The sequence below is a fragment of the Lathamus discolor genome, chromosome 3 (genome assembly GCF_037157495.1).
Source record: "Lathamus discolor isolate bLatDis1 chromosome 3, bLatDis1.hap1, whole genome shotgun sequence".
NCBI lineage: Eukaryota > Metazoa > Chordata > Aves > Psittaciformes > Psittacidae > Lathamus > Lathamus discolor.
The window spans coordinates 141,286,120-141,304,184 of NC_088886.1; the positions used below are offsets into that span (position 1 = coordinate 141,286,120).

Here is an 18,065-nt window from a genome sequence, read left to right on the forward strand (position 1 = left end):
GCCCCCATTTGATCCTGATTTATTTACAATGATGTTAATGAACTATTTAGAAAAGTAGCCAAAGCTTTCCTGGTGAAACAGCACAGCCATGTTCTTAAAGCTTTTACAGTGAATACAGCACTGAAATTACAATCCAAAAATACTGACATTAGGAATATGGTTGGAATCATCTTGTTACCGTGCATTCCTGATTGCAGATGTTGCATTATTTATGGTGTGTAATGCCATGCATAAACCTCCAATTTCTGTAATACTTAAGCAACTAGGGCTGAGTTCAAGTTAGCACAGTAATAAGCAATGGTGACACTTCAGCAGTAATTTAGATCTTATTATTCATCTCCACAGTTCCAGCAACGTGCTCGGCACGTACCTACCAGGTAAACTGAGATCAATGGTGCTGAGATTTTCGAATCTAATTAGATTGCATAGTGAAATGAGACTGTATTCAGTGGACAACTATTCCTATACAATTTAACTCTGGGCTTCTTGCTTTTTGTTTCTGAAGAAGGTGGTGGGGAGAAAGGTGGAGCAATAACTATTTAGGAATATTTTGAAAACAGGGAAAAACCTTGGAATTTCCATATCCTTCCCTTCCTATTCTTTTTCTTCGATCTGTCCCATTATCTGAAACTGTTACAGCCTAAAAAGAAGCTCCTACCAGATGTGATCACAATACAGATTTTCAATTAAATTATCAAAGCTTTGTACTGGAAGTATCAAATGTGTTTGAAAAACAGTACATACAATTGATGCTTCTTTGGACCCCACTCAGCTGTGAGCAGGCATCAAACCTGAGGGGGTTGCAGTTGGGTGATGTTAGCCAAAGCCAGGACTTCTGCTGAGGATGGACATGTTGCTGACAGTGCTCTTCAGAGCTGCCCAAGATTTAGCAATGTGTTATTAAAAAAAATCCTTTCGGAGGAGAAATGAGTTACAAAACCTCCTAAACTTGTGCTTCTAAATGTGATATGATTGCTTTTTGGCAGTATGCAAGAAGAAAGAGGGGGGGGTAATGCCGATTCCTGTGAACAGAGGTTGTTGCTGATGGAGGTTTTATCAAATTTAACACTCGTCTATGTGTTGTAACATGTACTTAGGGGATGGACTTGGGGGGGGGGGGAGCATTGCTAATTAAACCCATGAGGGGAAAAAAGATGTATTCAAATAAATCTGTCCTATGTTCCTGGGTGGTTTTCTTCTCTCTACAGGGTCTTTTATCCAGCCTTGTCAAACTGACTAGTTTAACACTGGCCAGGAACTGCTTCCAGTCCTATCCCGTGGGTGGCCCGTCCCAGTTCTCCACAATCTACTCTCTCAATATGGAGCACAACCGCATCAATAAAATCCCTTTTGGAATTTTCTCTAGAGCTAAAGTATTAAGTAAGCTGAACATGAAGGTGAGGCACAGAAACATGCTACTGTGTGTAAAATCAATGAGGAGCACTGTTTGCTGCCCCATGAATTCTGGCAAACTTAAAGATATGAGGAATGAATTTATCACACTGAAGTGGACTTGCTGCTGTCACTTACAGAAACAAATCTGTATTGGCTTAAAATGTACTACCAAAAGGTTACTATTTTGTGTTTGTTTTAGTTAAGCTTTTGTCACATTTGCTCAAGTTTGAACAATGAAAGTAAGAAAGTTGGTTGCGGAGCTATTGAATAATCACGTGGGATATGAGCATGTAGAGCAGATATTTCTTACACCCCCTTCTACTGTTACAGTTTAGATTATAAACAAAATTATGTAAAAGATCTTTTTAAAATATATTCTTTCAAAACCAAAGCTTGGAGACTTTTGGCAGTAGTTGTAGAGCACAGTAAAAGAACCTTTAAGTCTGTGCTATGTACACTTAGAGTGAGGAGAACTATGAAAAGAGGTGATGTTTTTCTATGGGTGGGTTAGTTTCAAGTTAAAAAAGAGTTATTTAAATTAAAGAAAATCATGTTTGTGCAGCAGCTAAGCTCAGCTACTGGTTTAGAATATCTTTTGATAGAAATGGATTCTTAATTTGCATTAAGAACGTGTTTTATCGCATACCTGTTTGTAAGTTTGCATGTTTACCAGGACTTTGTATGACCTGGGTGTGTTTGCATTTTGTGGTGTTTGCTCTAGATCAAACTTTGTAGGAGCATTTTGAGCAGTTAGATGTTCAGGTTCAGTTCAGATGCTTTTACTTGTCTTTTGGGGCTGGGTTTTTTGTTTGGTTTTCATTTGTGTGTTTGGTTTGTTTTGGGTTGGGTTTTTGGCTTTCTTGCTCGTTTGAGGGTTTTCCTTGTTTAGTAAACTCCATATATTTTTAGGTTTCCAGCATTGCTGATAGCATCTTTGAAAGTTATGGTGAATTTTATTTTCCTTTTTTCCTCCCACTCTCCATTGTATGCAGCAAAGAAAGGACAAAAAAAAAATAAATAGATGTTTTAACTACTGCAATGCATGGAATCTTGAGGGTTATGTACTTCTAGTTTCTCTACTTCAGTTCATTTTGGTATTGACAGAGTCAATCAGGTTACTCTAGGTTGGGACTGCTTATTATTTATTATGTTTGGAGGAATTACATATTTGGACAATTAACGTTTTATTATTTTGATTTAATTATCAACTGTTTTGTTATGAAGCATTTATAAGCAGTTTGTTTAATAACTCAGATGCTTTGCCAAGTTCTTGCAAGCTTGGACCCTAAATGTTTGCTATGTTAAATTACAGGACAATCAGCTGACCTCTCTCCCCTTGGACTTCGGGACTTGGACTAGTATGGTAGAACTGAACTTAGCAACTAATCAGCTCACAAAAATCCCTGAGGATGTATCTGGGCTTGTTTCTCTTGAGGTGAGAAGAGAATACATGAACAGCTGAGTGAATCTCTGCAAATAGGTGTTCTCTACTTCAGGTTTAAGCAAGATTACTTTTGGGTCAAATAAAGCCAAATAAATATATGTCTGCTATTTAATTAGATGTGTTGCATCTGTTTATGGTTATTGTAACAGCTTTTTGAATGTTGTTCTGTAGGCTCTAGATGCGTGTCTGTGCACAAAGGGCTAAGTATATATATATTCTTAACAATGTAGAAAGTTATTGTTGCGAAAGCAACAGCACTGAACTTGGTTTGATTCCTGGAGAGACCAGCATGGAAACAGCAGGGATCAGAAAAACTTAATGGAATGGTCTACAGCCAGGGGGGACTTGAATGTAGCACCATGATCTTGTAGGTAGCTGTGTGGGAGTACTCAGCATTTGAGGGTTAGGAGCTCATAGGTTCAAACCATGAACTAAACTTATTGTATTCCCTAGTCCTGTTTCACAAGGAAACATCAGCAGAGACAAACCTAATTGCCTTGGAGGGACATAAAGATAGATGTACTTGTTCAGGCAGTTGAGAGGACTTCGTAGACTCTCTTGAGTTGCTGGGAAAAATCTGTTGAAGTACAGTAGCAAATGGCATAGTTGAACCTGCAAATTCCCAGTGTGACTGCTGCTCTGAATAATTAAGAATTCTTGTTGTTTAGGACACAAATTATATGGCAGAGTAATAACTATTTAGTGGCCCAGTTCCCTTTGAGTTAAGGCTGTGATTGATGTGACTGGGAGGTTAGTAACTTCTAACAACTGGGTTTGCTGGTGGTCTGCCGGCTGCTGAAGCTGGAGAGCTGCATGGTCTGCAGGCCCATTATCGCTGTTTTTCTCTGTAATTAAAGAATCAAATACAAAGAACTATTTGGGCAATGTTTATACAAAAGTGAAGGTTCCCACAGCAGTGCGAAGTCAGCTGCGTTGCATGTAGGTAATATTTTCTGTTCCTGCCTTTGTTTCTTGATATGCTATTAAAACATTACTGTTCTTATCATTCTGTGTATATCATAGTGCATAAAGGAAGGCCACCAACATACTGCTTGTGCTAATGCTAAGACTTTCACTTTATTCATTTTGATTTTCACTTCAGTTTCAGCCTTGTTTTCTATTCTGTTCATGCCTTTGGTGTTTCCATGTTACACAAAGCTAGTGAGAATTGGGATTGGTGTAAGCCAGGCATTTGCAACCTTGGTTGGCTTAGCAGGGAGTTTTGTGTCTAGGGTGAGGGTTCACACTGGGTGCTCTTTCACATCCTTGTGTTTCAATGTACCTTGTTAAATAACTAGGTAATAGCATTGTTTAATCAGAAATTAATTACCTTACTACTCACTGTGTTGTCACAAGGCTTGATTAGTTCTAAGGACTGCAAGACTTCTCTAGAGGAAAAAGGGTATGCTAGTGTAACTCCTGTTAATCTGCTTGTTACAAAGGACACATTTCTTGAGCTTAGGGTATTTATAATTCAGATTAGAAACTGTATTAGGGGCAGGTGTGTGACAGGAGACCATTTTGGAAAGCCAGTGGCTACTTATGCAGTGTTCTGCTTTGGTGCTGTGATCTATGTGTTTGCTTGCTGCTGCTCCTAACCAAAAGGACATAGGGAGAAAAGGAAGTATTACGCTTCTTAAGGAGAACTTGGCAAGCACAGCAAATAATTTAAAACGTGATTATGAGATAGTTAGAAGGAAGCATAATAAAATAATGGGGAAGTCCAGGAAGAAATTGTTTTTCTTTGGTTATTTGAAGAAATAAGGTGGTCTTTGGGTTTGCTCTGCATTTATTATGTAAAATAGTATTTGAAAGAATTCTTTCATAAATCTATGTATCTGTGTCATTAAAGGCTTTTGAAAAAAAGATCTTAATCACCAAATTGATTTATTTAATCTTTTCAGTTTGCTTCCATAATTTGCATGTAGGCTAATTTTGGGCTTAATTACTTGAAAATATAAAAAGGTCCTGTCTTAACTTGTTACCTACTTCTGCCTTGCTGAAACTCTGTATTTGGTTGTTTGGAATCTTTTTTTTTTTTTTTTTTTTTTAGGTTCTTATCTTGTCAAACAATCTCCTAAAGAAACTTCCCCATGGAATTGGAAATCTACGGAAACTCCGAGAGTTGGATCTAGAGGAAAACAAACTGGAATCCTTGCCAAATGAAATAGCTTACCTCAAGGATCTGCAGGTGAAACAATAATTGGCCAAGATAAACATCTTACATCCTTTATTTACACCATGCTGATTTGATTGCAGCTAGTTGGATGGGGAAAACTGTTTGTGACTGGACACAGAACCAAAAGTTAAGATTCTTGAGCAACTTCGTCCACAATCTGTCCACACTAATTCTTCCCCAGATTTATCAGTTAATACCGAACAAATTTTGGAGTTTAACTCTTTGAAACTGTTTAACTGTTGTACCATGAGTGCAATACTGCCACAGGAGTAGCCTCTGATTTTAGCTGTGTTCGTGAAAGCTTTTATATTTAGGCAGGTGTTTTACTATATACTGTTTTAGTTTTACGTTCAGTGGTACTTAATAGAAGTCTGAAATGTTAGTGAAGGGTAGAGATTTTTTTGTTCAAATGCTGTAGAACCTGTCAAGTTTTCAGTTATGTATACATATATATATCTCTTCTTATTTGCCGTCATTTGAAGCAAAAGTCGTTAATTATTAAACATGTGTTTTTTCCCTTAGAAATTGGTTCTGACTAATAATCAGTTGACCACCCTTCCCAGAGGTATCGGTCACCTTACCAACCTGACGCACCTTGGGCTTGGAGAGAATCTTCTCACACACCTTCCTGAGGAAATTGGTAAGATAAAGGAAAACGCATTGGTAATACTCTAATTCGATGGTGTAGACAATAACCTTGTGTAAGGTGTAGACGGCTGAAGTAAATATTTCTGCCAATAGTCTTTCTGCACACACTGCTGTTTATAGACCATAATATTGTTTTTCACCTTGATGAAATAAAGTGAAGAGGAGGAAATCTACTGAAATAAAAGGAAGAATAGGATTCCTCTTGTCTACTTCAGACATTTAGAGTAAGTGGAATTCAGAGCATCTGAAACTGAGAACCCCTGTTTCCTTTGTAGTTGGTTGCTGGCGTGTAGGTCTGGATCATGAGTCTGAGCTCTTAAGTTAACATCTTAAAGTTAGAGCTTATTGTGGAAATAAAAAGGATGGGACAAGCTACACAAAGCATACTGGTCAGAAACAGTGATGTGCAGATGGGGCGGTGGGGCATGGTCTGTTTCTCCCAGCATCTTTAGTGAAGAGCCATTACAGCTGCTGCACATCTTGTATGTGCCTCAGTGAGAGAAGAGCCTAAACGAATCTAAATCTGGAGCTTTGTAATTTAGTTTTTCAGTTAATGGAGAGAGTTTGGATGCTGCGGAAACAAGCTGTGGAATTAAAGTCAGTAAGCACACTTGAAATACTGTTGTAGGAGTACAATTTGGTTATTAAAGCTTAGTCTTAACAGATTAGAGAACAGTTAACTGTTTTCAGATGTGACTGCTTCATCTATCGTGCTATCAGCTATTTCTTATTATTTCTTCTGTAACCTTTCTTTTTTGTTGGTTTTCTATGCCTTAAGCCCCAGCTACTTCTTTGCCTTGTGAAAGATTAGGTAGTGTTTTAGGTTATAGGAGATCTTTGTGGCACATAAGATTGGCAAATGGGGAATGTTTTGAGAAGGACTTGTATGTTTTGAGTATGTTTTAAAGGCATGGATTAATTTTTATATTTGATGGTTGTGGAGCAATGGAAGTCTTACAAAAGAAGAAATTTCTCTGTTTACCAGCTTCTGGTTAATCTGTATTGCAGTGTCTGCATTAGAGGCAATTGTAAAATTTGGATTCAGTTAAAAAAACATGAGGTTTGTTCCATTTAATAAATTCACTGCTGTGCAGAGATTTCACCTGCTTTCTTCCTGTGATACATTATAGTTACAGCTTCAGGTCCTGAACATGGGTTTTAATTACATAAAAGGTATGACAGCTATTTGAAAAGAGATAATAGCTACTGCATGGTATAAAGATTTTCTAGGCCCTTCTAACTAGATAGCTGTTCAATGTCGCCTGCAATTGCAAAGCACTTGGCTGAACAGTTAAGGTGAAGTCCCTCTCAGTTCTCTAGTTCTATGTAGCCTCAATTCAGTTGTTAACTAAAGGAGATGTAGTAATGGGAGTTTTTACAGGGAAGCTAAAGCAAATTGGTTCTTGCTTAGGTGCCAGTGAACAAAAAACTTGCTGTGCTTGAAAACGGTTTGTGTTAATTACTGACTTAAGATTCTATATAGTAACAAATGTTCAAGAGGACTTAGAGCTTCTGTTTAGAGGTTATAAACTGCATGAATCAAAACCTACTTTATATTATTTTATTTTAACCAGGTACACTGGAGAATCTGGAAGAACTGTATTTGAATGACAACCCCAATCTGCACAGCCTTCCCTTTGAGCTGGCTCTTTGCAGCAAACTGTCAATAATGAGTATTGAGAACTGCCCGCTCAGCCACCTTCCACCTCAGATTGTTGCAGGAGGACCCTCCTTCATCATTCAGTTCCTAAAAATGCAGGGACCATATCGTGCCATGGTCTGACGCTAATTGGATTGTCCAATACACTGTACAAATACAAACTGCATTAATGTTGTAATTGTCTGTATATGTATATATAATATAATATATGTGGTTTATATTATATTATATATATATATAAATATATAAATAATATAAAAAGGCAAATTTAAGACTGCATTATGTGTTTCTGCTAATAGAGGAATCATAGCCATTTAGATTTTTTTTTTTATCCTGTACAAATGCTTGTCTAAGTTTTCTTTGCTGAATTTGATGGAAGTTGTCTGAATAATCTGGAAATGCCAGTTCATTTAAAGCAATTGCCAATGAACTCCGAGTTTAAATTTAAGGGACAAAAATAGTTTTGCTTAGATTTACTTTCAGTTAAGAGAAATGTATAACCTTTATATAATGAACTCTTCTGTTTTCCTCCATCTTTTTTTTGTGTCAAAACCTGCAAGGGTTATTGTGCCCTGAGGTTGGGATTTTCTTTTAACTTATTTTGAGATTTGAAGCAAATGGTGTTTTTATATTGTTTACAGTCAGAGTAAATCACTGGATTTTGTTTTATTCTGATTTGCTCTGTTTTAATCAATCATATCGAGAATTTATATGCCTCTGCTGATGAATTTTTATCAACCGGTTTGTATGCTAAACCCCTGTGCTCATCAGAACAACTGGCAGGTGAAAAGGATGCAGTCAAAACAAAAGAAAAAGAAAAGAAAAAAGCTTGAATTCCTTTTAAGTCTTGCTTCCCTGAGTTATCAGTTGCAGGCATAACATATCTGAACTGAGCCTTTTGCGGTTGGTCTTTTCTAGCACAAGTAAACCTTTTCAGATTGGTAAAAACGTGGAGTATACTCAGTGAAGAGCGGTTTTCATTTTGTGAAGTAACAAGTCCATGAGGTCTAACAGTACAGTTAAGTGGCAAGGAAATAATATATATGTACATTTTTATTACAATGTTGAGTCATAAACTACAACAGGCAATTTTAAGGATTCCTTATAGTCCTTGTACAATAAATGAATGTGTCTTACTTTTAAACACTGCAATATATGTAAGTTTTAAGGTTGGTTAACAATGTACTATGGTTTTATATCTTGACTTGCCTTGTACCTCCTTCCATTATGGAACTTCTGTGTCCAAGCACAATATCTTCACACTGTGCTGTTTTGCTGCTGAACTAAATGCACTTTTCCCCACAGCTGGGGCACTTGCTTCAAAATATTCAGTTCAGTATCTTGATTATTCTTTTTTAATAACTTCATCCTATCTGTTTCAGTATTAAACCGATCTATTAAAAAAGAGGCACCTTTTTCATTTGTGCTTAGATGTTGGTAGCTCAAGAGAAACACTGTAAGTAGTAGACATTCGGTTTTATCATGACTTCTTTGGTTGTTCAAAAGGCAGAAGATGCTTCAGGATGATTCACACTATTGTTGCACTCGTAGGGCCAGTTGTCCTATTTCAGGAGGGTAGGAACTCAAGGCGGTTGCGTTCCATAGTTACTCAAGAACTGTCTGGTTTATACTCATTGGAATTGCTGCTGGGGTAGTGTGATTTAGAGGACTGTATCTTTTGAACAAAGTCAAATCAAGCAATGTCATGGGAAATCTGTTTCATGTGCTTAGGGAATATTGTTTCTGGCTTTCAGGCATGCTTACTTAGACATATTGCCTTGTTCTATTTGCATTCTGTTTTGTTGTACATCTTTTAATTAACAAGGAGTAAGTTTAAATGGAAGGCAGGTGGAGATATAAAACCTTAGAGGGCTTAAACATGCTGTAAAACTATTGTAGATGTCACTGGATTTTACTAAATAATGTTCTGTTCTCTCTCACACACTCTCTTTTCCCCACCTCCCCTATTTTTTTACATCTACTGTAGCTTTTCAGTTTAGACTTTATAAAAGGCTAGTTCCTTACAGTTCTGCCGAAGTTAATCTTTCTCAGCATTAAGGTGTTAAAATTATGAAGATGCTGAAATGCTTAGTATCAAGACTGTAATCTAACTTCTGAATATACTGCTAAATCCATATTTGTGTCCTCAGGTCCCTAGGGGAAACTGGTTTGATTGATATGGTTCCTTAAAACAAAAGTGGCGACCCCTTGTGTTTTCAGACGTCTTGGTCTCATTCCCTGTCTGCTCCTCGATCCCATTTTTGAGTTGACGGGATTGAATTTGTTTAGTTTGTAAATATGTTGATTATTCACCTTGTTAAGGTACATGGTAAATGACTGTATGATTGGAGCTGACCCACTCTCACATAAATTCTTGTGGAGAAGTTGGTTACCAAAATAGTGCTCATGACACTCACTTAAAAACAAACCATTCTTTTCATTAGACTTATAGGAATAAATCTATGTTTTAATTCATTACTATGTAAAAAACAGGATAGGTTTTCAAACACCTTTGTACTAGTATGGTTGTTGCAATGCAGATAACCCTGAGCCCTGTTTTAGGAGTTTAATTTTATACATTCTGAGGTGAATGCTTATTTTTTCAGCATCTCAAGAGAGATTCGAATAAAAGCAGTGTGCAAGAAGTTCTGGTACAGGAGAAATCAACTCAGAAGAATTTGAGAAGTTCTTTAAAATTATCCAAAAGTTTAAGTATAAATGTGTAGCATGATTCAGAATAGATGCATATAAATCCATATAAGTATATACAGGGATTCATATCCAAATCTAAACACAGACCTGTACAAATCCAGCTGCTTTGATCATTCAGAAGAGTCTTACATCCTGACACAACAGACTGAGCATTTCCCAGGATGCTGGATTGTTAACCGGTACAGTTTCTAGGTTGTATTTAATGCCTGATGACATTTCAGTTGGGGACACCTCGCTAGCTTGTACATCTGTAAGAATTTTGTTTGGCCTAATCAGTTAAAGTATGAACGGAAAGAACTTCATCCTCACAAGTGTACGTATGTATACATACATATATACATGTATATGTGTATCTATATGTATAAAAGCACAGACAAAGTGGAAAAAATATTTATTTGATAGCAACTTTGAAAACAAGATGGATGAAGAAACAGGTGATTCCCAGATACTTGTATTAAATATGTATCCCACATGCTATACTAGAGGTAATAATTTGGAGGGGTATTGCAATTTTGACAATCTTTGGGTGAAAATCATGATCTCGATTGCTTGTCTGTAGATAAAATATCAATTTTGTATGTGCCTGTGCCTATGTACATAAGAATATGTACATATACACATGCTCTAAAGACACTATTCTGCCTTGATTTAACAAGCTAAATTACTGTACTGTAGGGTATATAGTATTATGAGAGCGTGGTAAAGTGTAAAGCAGATCAGGAATTTGTTAAATAATGAAAAGAATAATTAGCATTGTGACTCCTGTTGGTCACATATTGCATTTAAATTTACTAAATAGAAAGTCATTTGGTAATACAAGTTTATCACCAAAGTTGTCTAATATAAATGCAGTGGAAATGCTGCCTGTGAGGTTAGGTTACAGTTGTGTAATTGGTACTTTTCCATTTGCCAGATGCTATTGGAAACTTCTACATTCATACACCCTTTTTAGAAAGATTCTTGGGTTGTTGAATATTTGCTTCATTACCTCTCTCAGATTTAGGTTTTCTCTGCTGTTTCGCCCATTTCTTGCTATTGTTGTGTGAGAATGTGCATGTTCAGACTTCTTGAAGGTCGTGTTTGCTCATGTACATGAGTTAGTAAATTAGTACTCTGTCTAGCTGGTTAGTGCTTAAATCCATAGTGTCACCTGGAATTCAAGTATCATCTTTAATCCTGGGAGTCTGAAAAACATCTTTTATTTAACAAAAAGAAAAATTTGAGAGGCTATTTTTTCCTTTTTTTTTTCCTCTTTTTAACCCTAAATTAAAAGTCTCGATCAGTACAAACCAGTCTTTATATCTGGATGCAATTAAGAATTTAGTCTAAAAATAGTCAGTATCACACCCTGGTTGTATCAAATCGGCAAGCCGGAATAGCTTCTGATTAGAAATGTGCAGTTGGCAGTAATTTGCACAATGCAAACTTCAAGGCACAATAAGGACAATTGCAAACAACCTATCTACAAGGTATCTACAAATGGTTTTTGTTTTTATGTTAGCAAAGATCAGAAAATTATGTTTATTATTCTGATGTTTAGGTCTTAACCAGGACTGCACAGGACTTTGGCTGTGGAAAAACACCAGACCACACTAATTTTGTGGTTTAAAGCTAAACAAGAGTGTAAACAGTCTACAAAAATGTACTTTTAATCTGAATTATTGTAATGTTGATTGTTATGTCTATATAAAAGATTGCCTTGCTTTTTTATAAGAGTCATTCTGTATCAATGCATTCATTATAAATAGTATATTTGTAAATAAGCTGCCACTGAGTCTTTTGGAAGTTTTCTAGTATTTCTAGTCTGATGTTAACTTGGGTGTAAGTTGTATTTTTGCAGTGCCCCAAATTATCAAGAGCTGCTTTCTCATTGTATACTCATCACACTTCAGAAGACTTCAAGTAAAATACAGATTTTCGTGTAAGGCAATTACAGGAGATGTCAAAAGTTGCATGATAGTAACTGCTTTATGCAGAGTCTTGTCGATTAGACACCTTTTACAAAGCAAGTATTGGTAAAATCCTTTACTTTCATTTTGTTATAATATAGTAGGGCATATAGTAAACCAAACAAAACCAAAAAAACCCAAACCTTTTTCTCTGAAAGGGGAAATAAATCTTGTGTTTCAGTGCAAAATGCTTTTCAACAACAGTAAAATTAAAATAGATACAGAATTCTGGTGCTTGAAAGACAGACTCCAGTATCTAAACCTCTGGTTTAATAAAAGTTAGTGTTGCCAAGCTGACATGACACAGCTCTGAACCATTGTCTTTTGACTCTGTAAAGCTCATTATGATAGACACTGTTTCAAGAAAATCATGCTCAAAGATGTCCTACAACCAAAGAAGTTATAGTATCCTTTAAAGTCAGAATAGGAAGGCCTCAGCACTTCAGATACAATGATGATAAGGAGGGCACCAGTGTACTTGCTGTAGCTGATCACTTTAAAGAACTGGAAAAGGTTCTTGTAGTGTGCAGCAGTCACTGGTGCAATGAGCTGAGCACCTCTATCCTTTTATCAGATCTCAGCTGATTGAAACCAGAAGGTCTGATCAAACTGCCTGAAGGGCTGTTATGAGTTGAGTTGATCCCTGTTCCTGTAAGTGATCCAGTAATCTGAATTGCCTGGTCAGATCACAAGAGTGGCTGTCCTGTGCTGTGATGTTGGGCCACGCACCATCCCTCCCTTATCTCACAGGGCTGGATGGCAGAGTGGTACAGAATGAAACAGTTCCTCTGGCTTACTGCTCCAGACTTCACCAACCAGAGTTTAAAGGGCTTGCAAAAAGTAAACAGCATCTGCATCACTGCCTTTAGGAGCCCTTGATAGATTAGGCAAAATCACAAAAGAAAGTGCTTACTTTTTCTTCTTCTTTTAATTCTAAATCTGTTTGTATTTTTGTCCTCTGCAACATCCTGTGCCTGATAATTCTACAATATAATTATGTGCTGGGTGAAAAAGTGCTTCCCTTTGTTTGTTTTGAACTATACCACCTTATTTCATTTGGTGACCCCTAGTTCTTACGTTCCAAGAAATTTATGAAGTCTTTTTCCTGTTCATCTGCTTTTTACTACTGTTGAGGGTCGGTTTGTTTTGGGTTTTGTGTTCTGGCTTTTTGGTTATTTGTTTTCATAAATGGCAGTGTTTTGGGTTGGTTTTTTTCCAGGCCATGGAGTTCAAGTTTTTTAGCTTCTCTTCAAACAAAACCTCTTCCATTCTTCGACAGTTCTTGCTGCATTTCTCGATCATTTTCTAGCCCCAGCTCTGATTCTTTTCCCTAATTCGTGGCCTTTAGCAGGCTATTTTGTTCTTGGTGTGCTTCCAGTTTGTGAAATGAAAGTACAGCTCTGGTATGAAAAATTAAAGTTGAGTGAGCAATAAAATTTAGTGCTAAACTCCACTGGGGAATAATCCCACTAGGCAGTGATCATATTGGGGTTTAGACTTCAGACCCAAGCCACCCACTGCAATAATGGTCTCCTTTGACTCTCATCATCTCTTGCAACTAGGTATGAACAACAAAGTTAATATGAAGTTTTCCATATCATGCTGGTTTAAATAGTTCCAGGATTTAAAATACTGTGTTCACGCTGGTAAGAGTGTGTAGCTTTGGAAGATGGGGTGTTTGAATACCTCAGGTGGCCTTTTTAAACTGTCAAAGCTCAACGTTTTCTGACAATACTGGGAAATTTCTGGTGTCAGTTGTTTCTTTGGAAGAGAAGTTGGAGACCGACAGCACAAAAGTTGGGTTTTATTTTCCTCCTTGAAGCCTTTGCAGAAAGCTATGCAAGAGATTCCCATAGTTTAAAAAAGGAAAACAGTCAAAAAAGCCATTTCCCCCCACTCCAATAGCATCTTGCTGGTAACTGGTGTTGCCAAACTGTGCTGGGCAGCCACTGGTACCGGGAGGAACTTGCTGGTCATGACCACTTCTGTTCCCAGAGAAACTGCGGCTGCCCCATCCCTGACAGTGTTCAAGGCCGGGTTGGACGGGGCTTGGAGCATCCTGGTCTAGTGGAAGGTGTCCCTGCCCACAGCAGGGGCTTGGAACTGGATGAGCTTTAAGGTCCCTTCCAACCATTCTGTGACTAAGCAGATTCAGCACATTCAACTTTGCTGTTGCTTCTGTGAGGGGCTGAATATGCCACCTGAAAAGGCTCTGTACTTGCCAGCCAGAAATGTGCACCAGTGCATCTTAAGTCCATATTCTGGATGGGATGTGTGTTAAGAAAGCTGTCAGGAAAAAGGAAAATACTGGGAAATCATGGTGTAGTAAAAGAAAGGATGCATGGCAGTGCAAGAATACGGTGTTTTTTTAAAGCAGGAACTTCTTTCCATAAACTAAGAAATAGTGTTATCGGGTATGAATAGTTAAAAAGTACTACTAGAATGTGGCAAAAATCATAAATTTGGCCAGTCATTATTTTGGGGATGGTTTTGCAGCTAGCTGAGTGGTGCATACTACGCTTTATCTGGTTTTGCTCATGCTGCTTTGTTTTCTGCTGGTCCATGTTACATAAATTTAACAGCCATCGTATTAGATTAGATTGGATATAAGGAAGAAATTCTTTACTGTAAGGGTGGTGAGGCACTGGAATGGGTTGCCCAGGGAGGTTGTGAGTGCTCCATCCCTGGCAGTGTTCAGGGCCAGGTTGGACGAAGCCTTGTGTGGGATGGTTTAGTGTGAGGTGTCCCTGCCTATGGCAGGGGGTTGGAACTGGATGATCTTAAGGTCCTTTCCAACCCTAACTGTTCTATGATTCTGTGACTCTGATTCTATGAAGTCATTGTCCATAGATGAGCCTGGCCTCAGAAGAACCACACATGTTGGCTCTTATTGAGTGAAAAGTGAAGGAAAGATCTTGTTTCTGGCACCCTATGTCCTAAAGGCTGTATTAAAAGCCTCAAAAATGTGTAGACAGCGTCTTGCATGACTCTGGCGAGACAATTACACATTTGTGTAATTAATCCAGCCGAAGTGCTTCAGGATATCCGAGTCTCCCTCTCCCAGCACTGCTCTCTGGTGACAGGTCCTACTTTTCACTGGTGGGAAGTTGTGATTTAGATACCTGCTGTATGTTGAAGTGTTCAGTGGGCAAATACAGTATGTGGATGCTAAGCAGAGTAATAGACTATAGCTGGTGCTTTGAATGTGATGATGGCAGAGAAAAGGTGCTAAAGGCTGGAGGTGGTCAGCTTTCATACAACTGGAAGAGGCTGAGTGCCTTGGAAGTGAATTTGTTTCGTTTTCACAATCCATCTCAGTCAAATAAAAACCATCAGCTCTTTGTCCAAGCCTTGCCTCACTTAGGATTGTAAGAGTGGGAGATAATTTGATTACCAAGATCAAATGATGATGCTTTAGAGGAGGAGCCATCTGGAGTATTTGAGTGAGCAGCTGGCAGCCTGGGCTGCACAGTTAATGATCTGACTTTATGCCTTGCAACTATTTTTTTCCATTGCAAAACCTTTTAAGAGTCTTTAGAGATCAATCTACCCCATTGCCTCTGTGTAAGATGCTATCTGCAAAATTGCACACAAGTGTTCCCTTTAAAAGCTCTTTCCACAACACCCTCTTTTTCCTTTGTATTAGTAAAGTATCTTTGTTAAGATTCATAACGAATCCCTAATTTGCTGCAGTTTGGTCATTGCTTTGCTTGACCCGGTAGTAGCTGGTTTGCTTTCTGCCCTGCATTATGCAGTTACGCTGCCTGAAGTGACCGTTTTAGTGGAAATACATTTTTCCATTAAAACCTTAAAACGTTGTTTGAAAAAAGGCATGGTAAGGACAGTGCAGTGAAATTCTCTCCGTATGACCCAAGCTTTTTGGATGCCCATCAGCCTTTTTTGGTCCTTGCCAAGTATGTTAAGTGTGGGAAGTTATAACCGAGAAGTTGGAATCATCTGTCCTTGCCAGAATAGCAGAAGGCAAGAAATTCAGCTAGGTAGGGAGCTGGTGGTCAGTGGGGCAGCTCTGATTTCAGGTCTTTTAATGCTTTCCAAGTACTTCTTTTCAGGCCTGCTGGGCGTTTCCAGCCTCCCAAGAAGCTGCACCATACAGCACAGTTCTGGTGTGGGGGATCAAGAGGCATTTCCAGCCGCTTTGGAGTTGGCGCTTTGCCTGGAAGGGGTGAGAGGCACTGGAGTGAGCTCCTTAAAAGCAAGTTGAGCCAAGTGGTAAGTGGGTCCCCTGCGGAGCCCCTGCCCAGGCAGGCAGGGCAGAGAGCATGCCAAGATTCCTGCTCTGTGGCTCCACCAGATGGATGCTCCTGGAGCCAAGCCACCCCTTCTTGTGAGGAAGTGTTTGAAATGCGGTGGGGTTTGATGTCGCATCAAAACAGAACTGTACTTGGAGGTAGCAGAATCCTGCATGGACAGGAGGGGCTTTTCCTACAGCGCCTGGTTTTTCAATGTGTGCTCTTGTAGTGTCACATCTGGTCTCATCCTCTTCACTTGTGCTCTCACCTGCCATCTCTCCTACTTCAGGTTTCCCTCTTCTTACATCAGCGATTTATCCCACCATGCTGTGCTGAGCTGAAGTGGAGAAGGGCAGGGAGAGCAAACACATTGTATGGGATCAGTCTCTTCTTCCAAATACCTGTTGGTGCATCCTGTTCTTTTGAACTTGTATCATATCAGCTATGAGCCCCTTTTCTGTAGTTCTTTTACAGAAAGGAGGCACCAGGATTAAAAAAGGATTTGGGAACAGATGGCTGGGAGAGGGAAATATAAAAGATGGATCTGCTGCGAATGGCACAGCTGTGCATTGCTCTGCAGCTTCTCTGTTGGCTCTTTGGATGCTTGGTTTGTAGAGCCCAGACAGGCTTTAACATGGTGTCTCAGAGTCCCTGTGAAGGGTTTTGATATCTTAGTACTTACTAGATAACAGATTTGGCTTGGGATACATGTCAAGATGCAGGTAGAAATGGATTTTGATTTAATGACAATTCTATGGCTGATCTTTGCTCCAAACCATTTAGGAATAAGGACGAATGTCTTAGTTTTTTGAAGTGACATGGAGTGCTTAGCAGCCCATAAAGAGTTCTGAGGTATGCGTAATGCTTAGTAATACTCATCACTTTTGCTTCAGGAAAACCCACATGCTCCCACAATTAAATTGTTGCTGAAATATTAATGAGAAAATGTCATTCTCTTTCCATACAGACATTTAATACCCCAGAATCATTAAAAAAAAATTACATTTTCTGAAGATATGTGTTAAAGTTGCCACTATTGGCTTTTACCACTCCTGCTACGCTTAAGGAAAACTGAGGTTGCATTGTAGTGAGGAATCAGAGGTGATCTTCACTGACTTCAGCTCCAGAGGACTTTGCTGGCCTGGAAAGGTATCCCAGTGCTCAGACACGCTGGGAACCCTCCTTGGTAGTACCCGAGCCTGGTTCCTGTGTAGCTGATCCCCAATGCATCCTGCCTGTAGGGCAGCAAGGAAGGTGTGTTTTGAGGGTCTGTCAATTAAAGCCAGTTGCAGTCTGCAGTGAGCTGCCTTTCTGGTGATCCAGGGGATATTTTTAGCCCAGCTGACCTGAAAAGGTGCTGTTAGGCCTCGAGATTGCGGCTGTGCTGTTTTCCTGCCGGTGTGTCTGATTGCGCTGGGACTACGCCCCTGGTAATGCTTGGATGCTGTACGGCAATTTCCACTTCTGTGGTTGTGACCCGGTAAATGGCTTGGCCTCAACAAGTGGAAAGAAGAGTTCAGGGCAAGTTCAATGCTCCCTGGCTGCAGGGACGCTCCAGTGTTTCTCATCAAGTTTGCTTTCCCTTTCAGCCCTTCTGCCCTTGCATTTAACTGGTGCTGACAGGCTGAAAAGCAGGGTTGTGCATGCAGTAGTGGAGATTTCTCCCTTCTCTCCTCTGAGCTGCGGCTCCCATCGGTTGCTTCTGGGGAGGCAGAGGGTGCTGAAAGACATCAAGCCCTGTGAGGATGGGGATGGCAACCTGTGCTGATGAGAGCACTGATCTGCTGTATCCTTCACTGGATTGCAAAGGCAAAGCTGTGGCAGAAGA

General features: G+C 39.1%; 1 protein-coding gene across 2 annotated transcripts in view; it reads left to right on the forward strand.

The window, feature by feature from the left end:
* The window catches only part of SHOC2 (SHOC2 leucine rich repeat scaffold protein), a 70,319-nt gene extending 58,518 nt beyond the window's left edge, over positions 1–11,801 (forward strand). For both annotated transcript variants that reach the window (XM_065672243.1, XM_065672242.1), the window contains exons 5-9: positions 1,209–1,397; positions 2,708–2,830; positions 4,893–5,030; positions 5,541–5,658; positions 7,241–11,801. In XM_065672243.1, coding sequence (XP_065528315.1) covers positions 1,209–1,397; positions 2,708–2,830; positions 4,893–5,030; positions 5,541–5,658; positions 7,241–7,449 — 777 coding nt within the window. In that variant the 3' untranslated portion in view covers positions 7,450–11,801. The remainder of the gene's footprint in view (positions 1–1,208; positions 1,398–2,707; positions 2,831–4,892; positions 5,031–5,540; positions 5,659–7,240) is intronic.
* Positions 11,802–18,065: the final 6,264 nt, after the last annotated feature.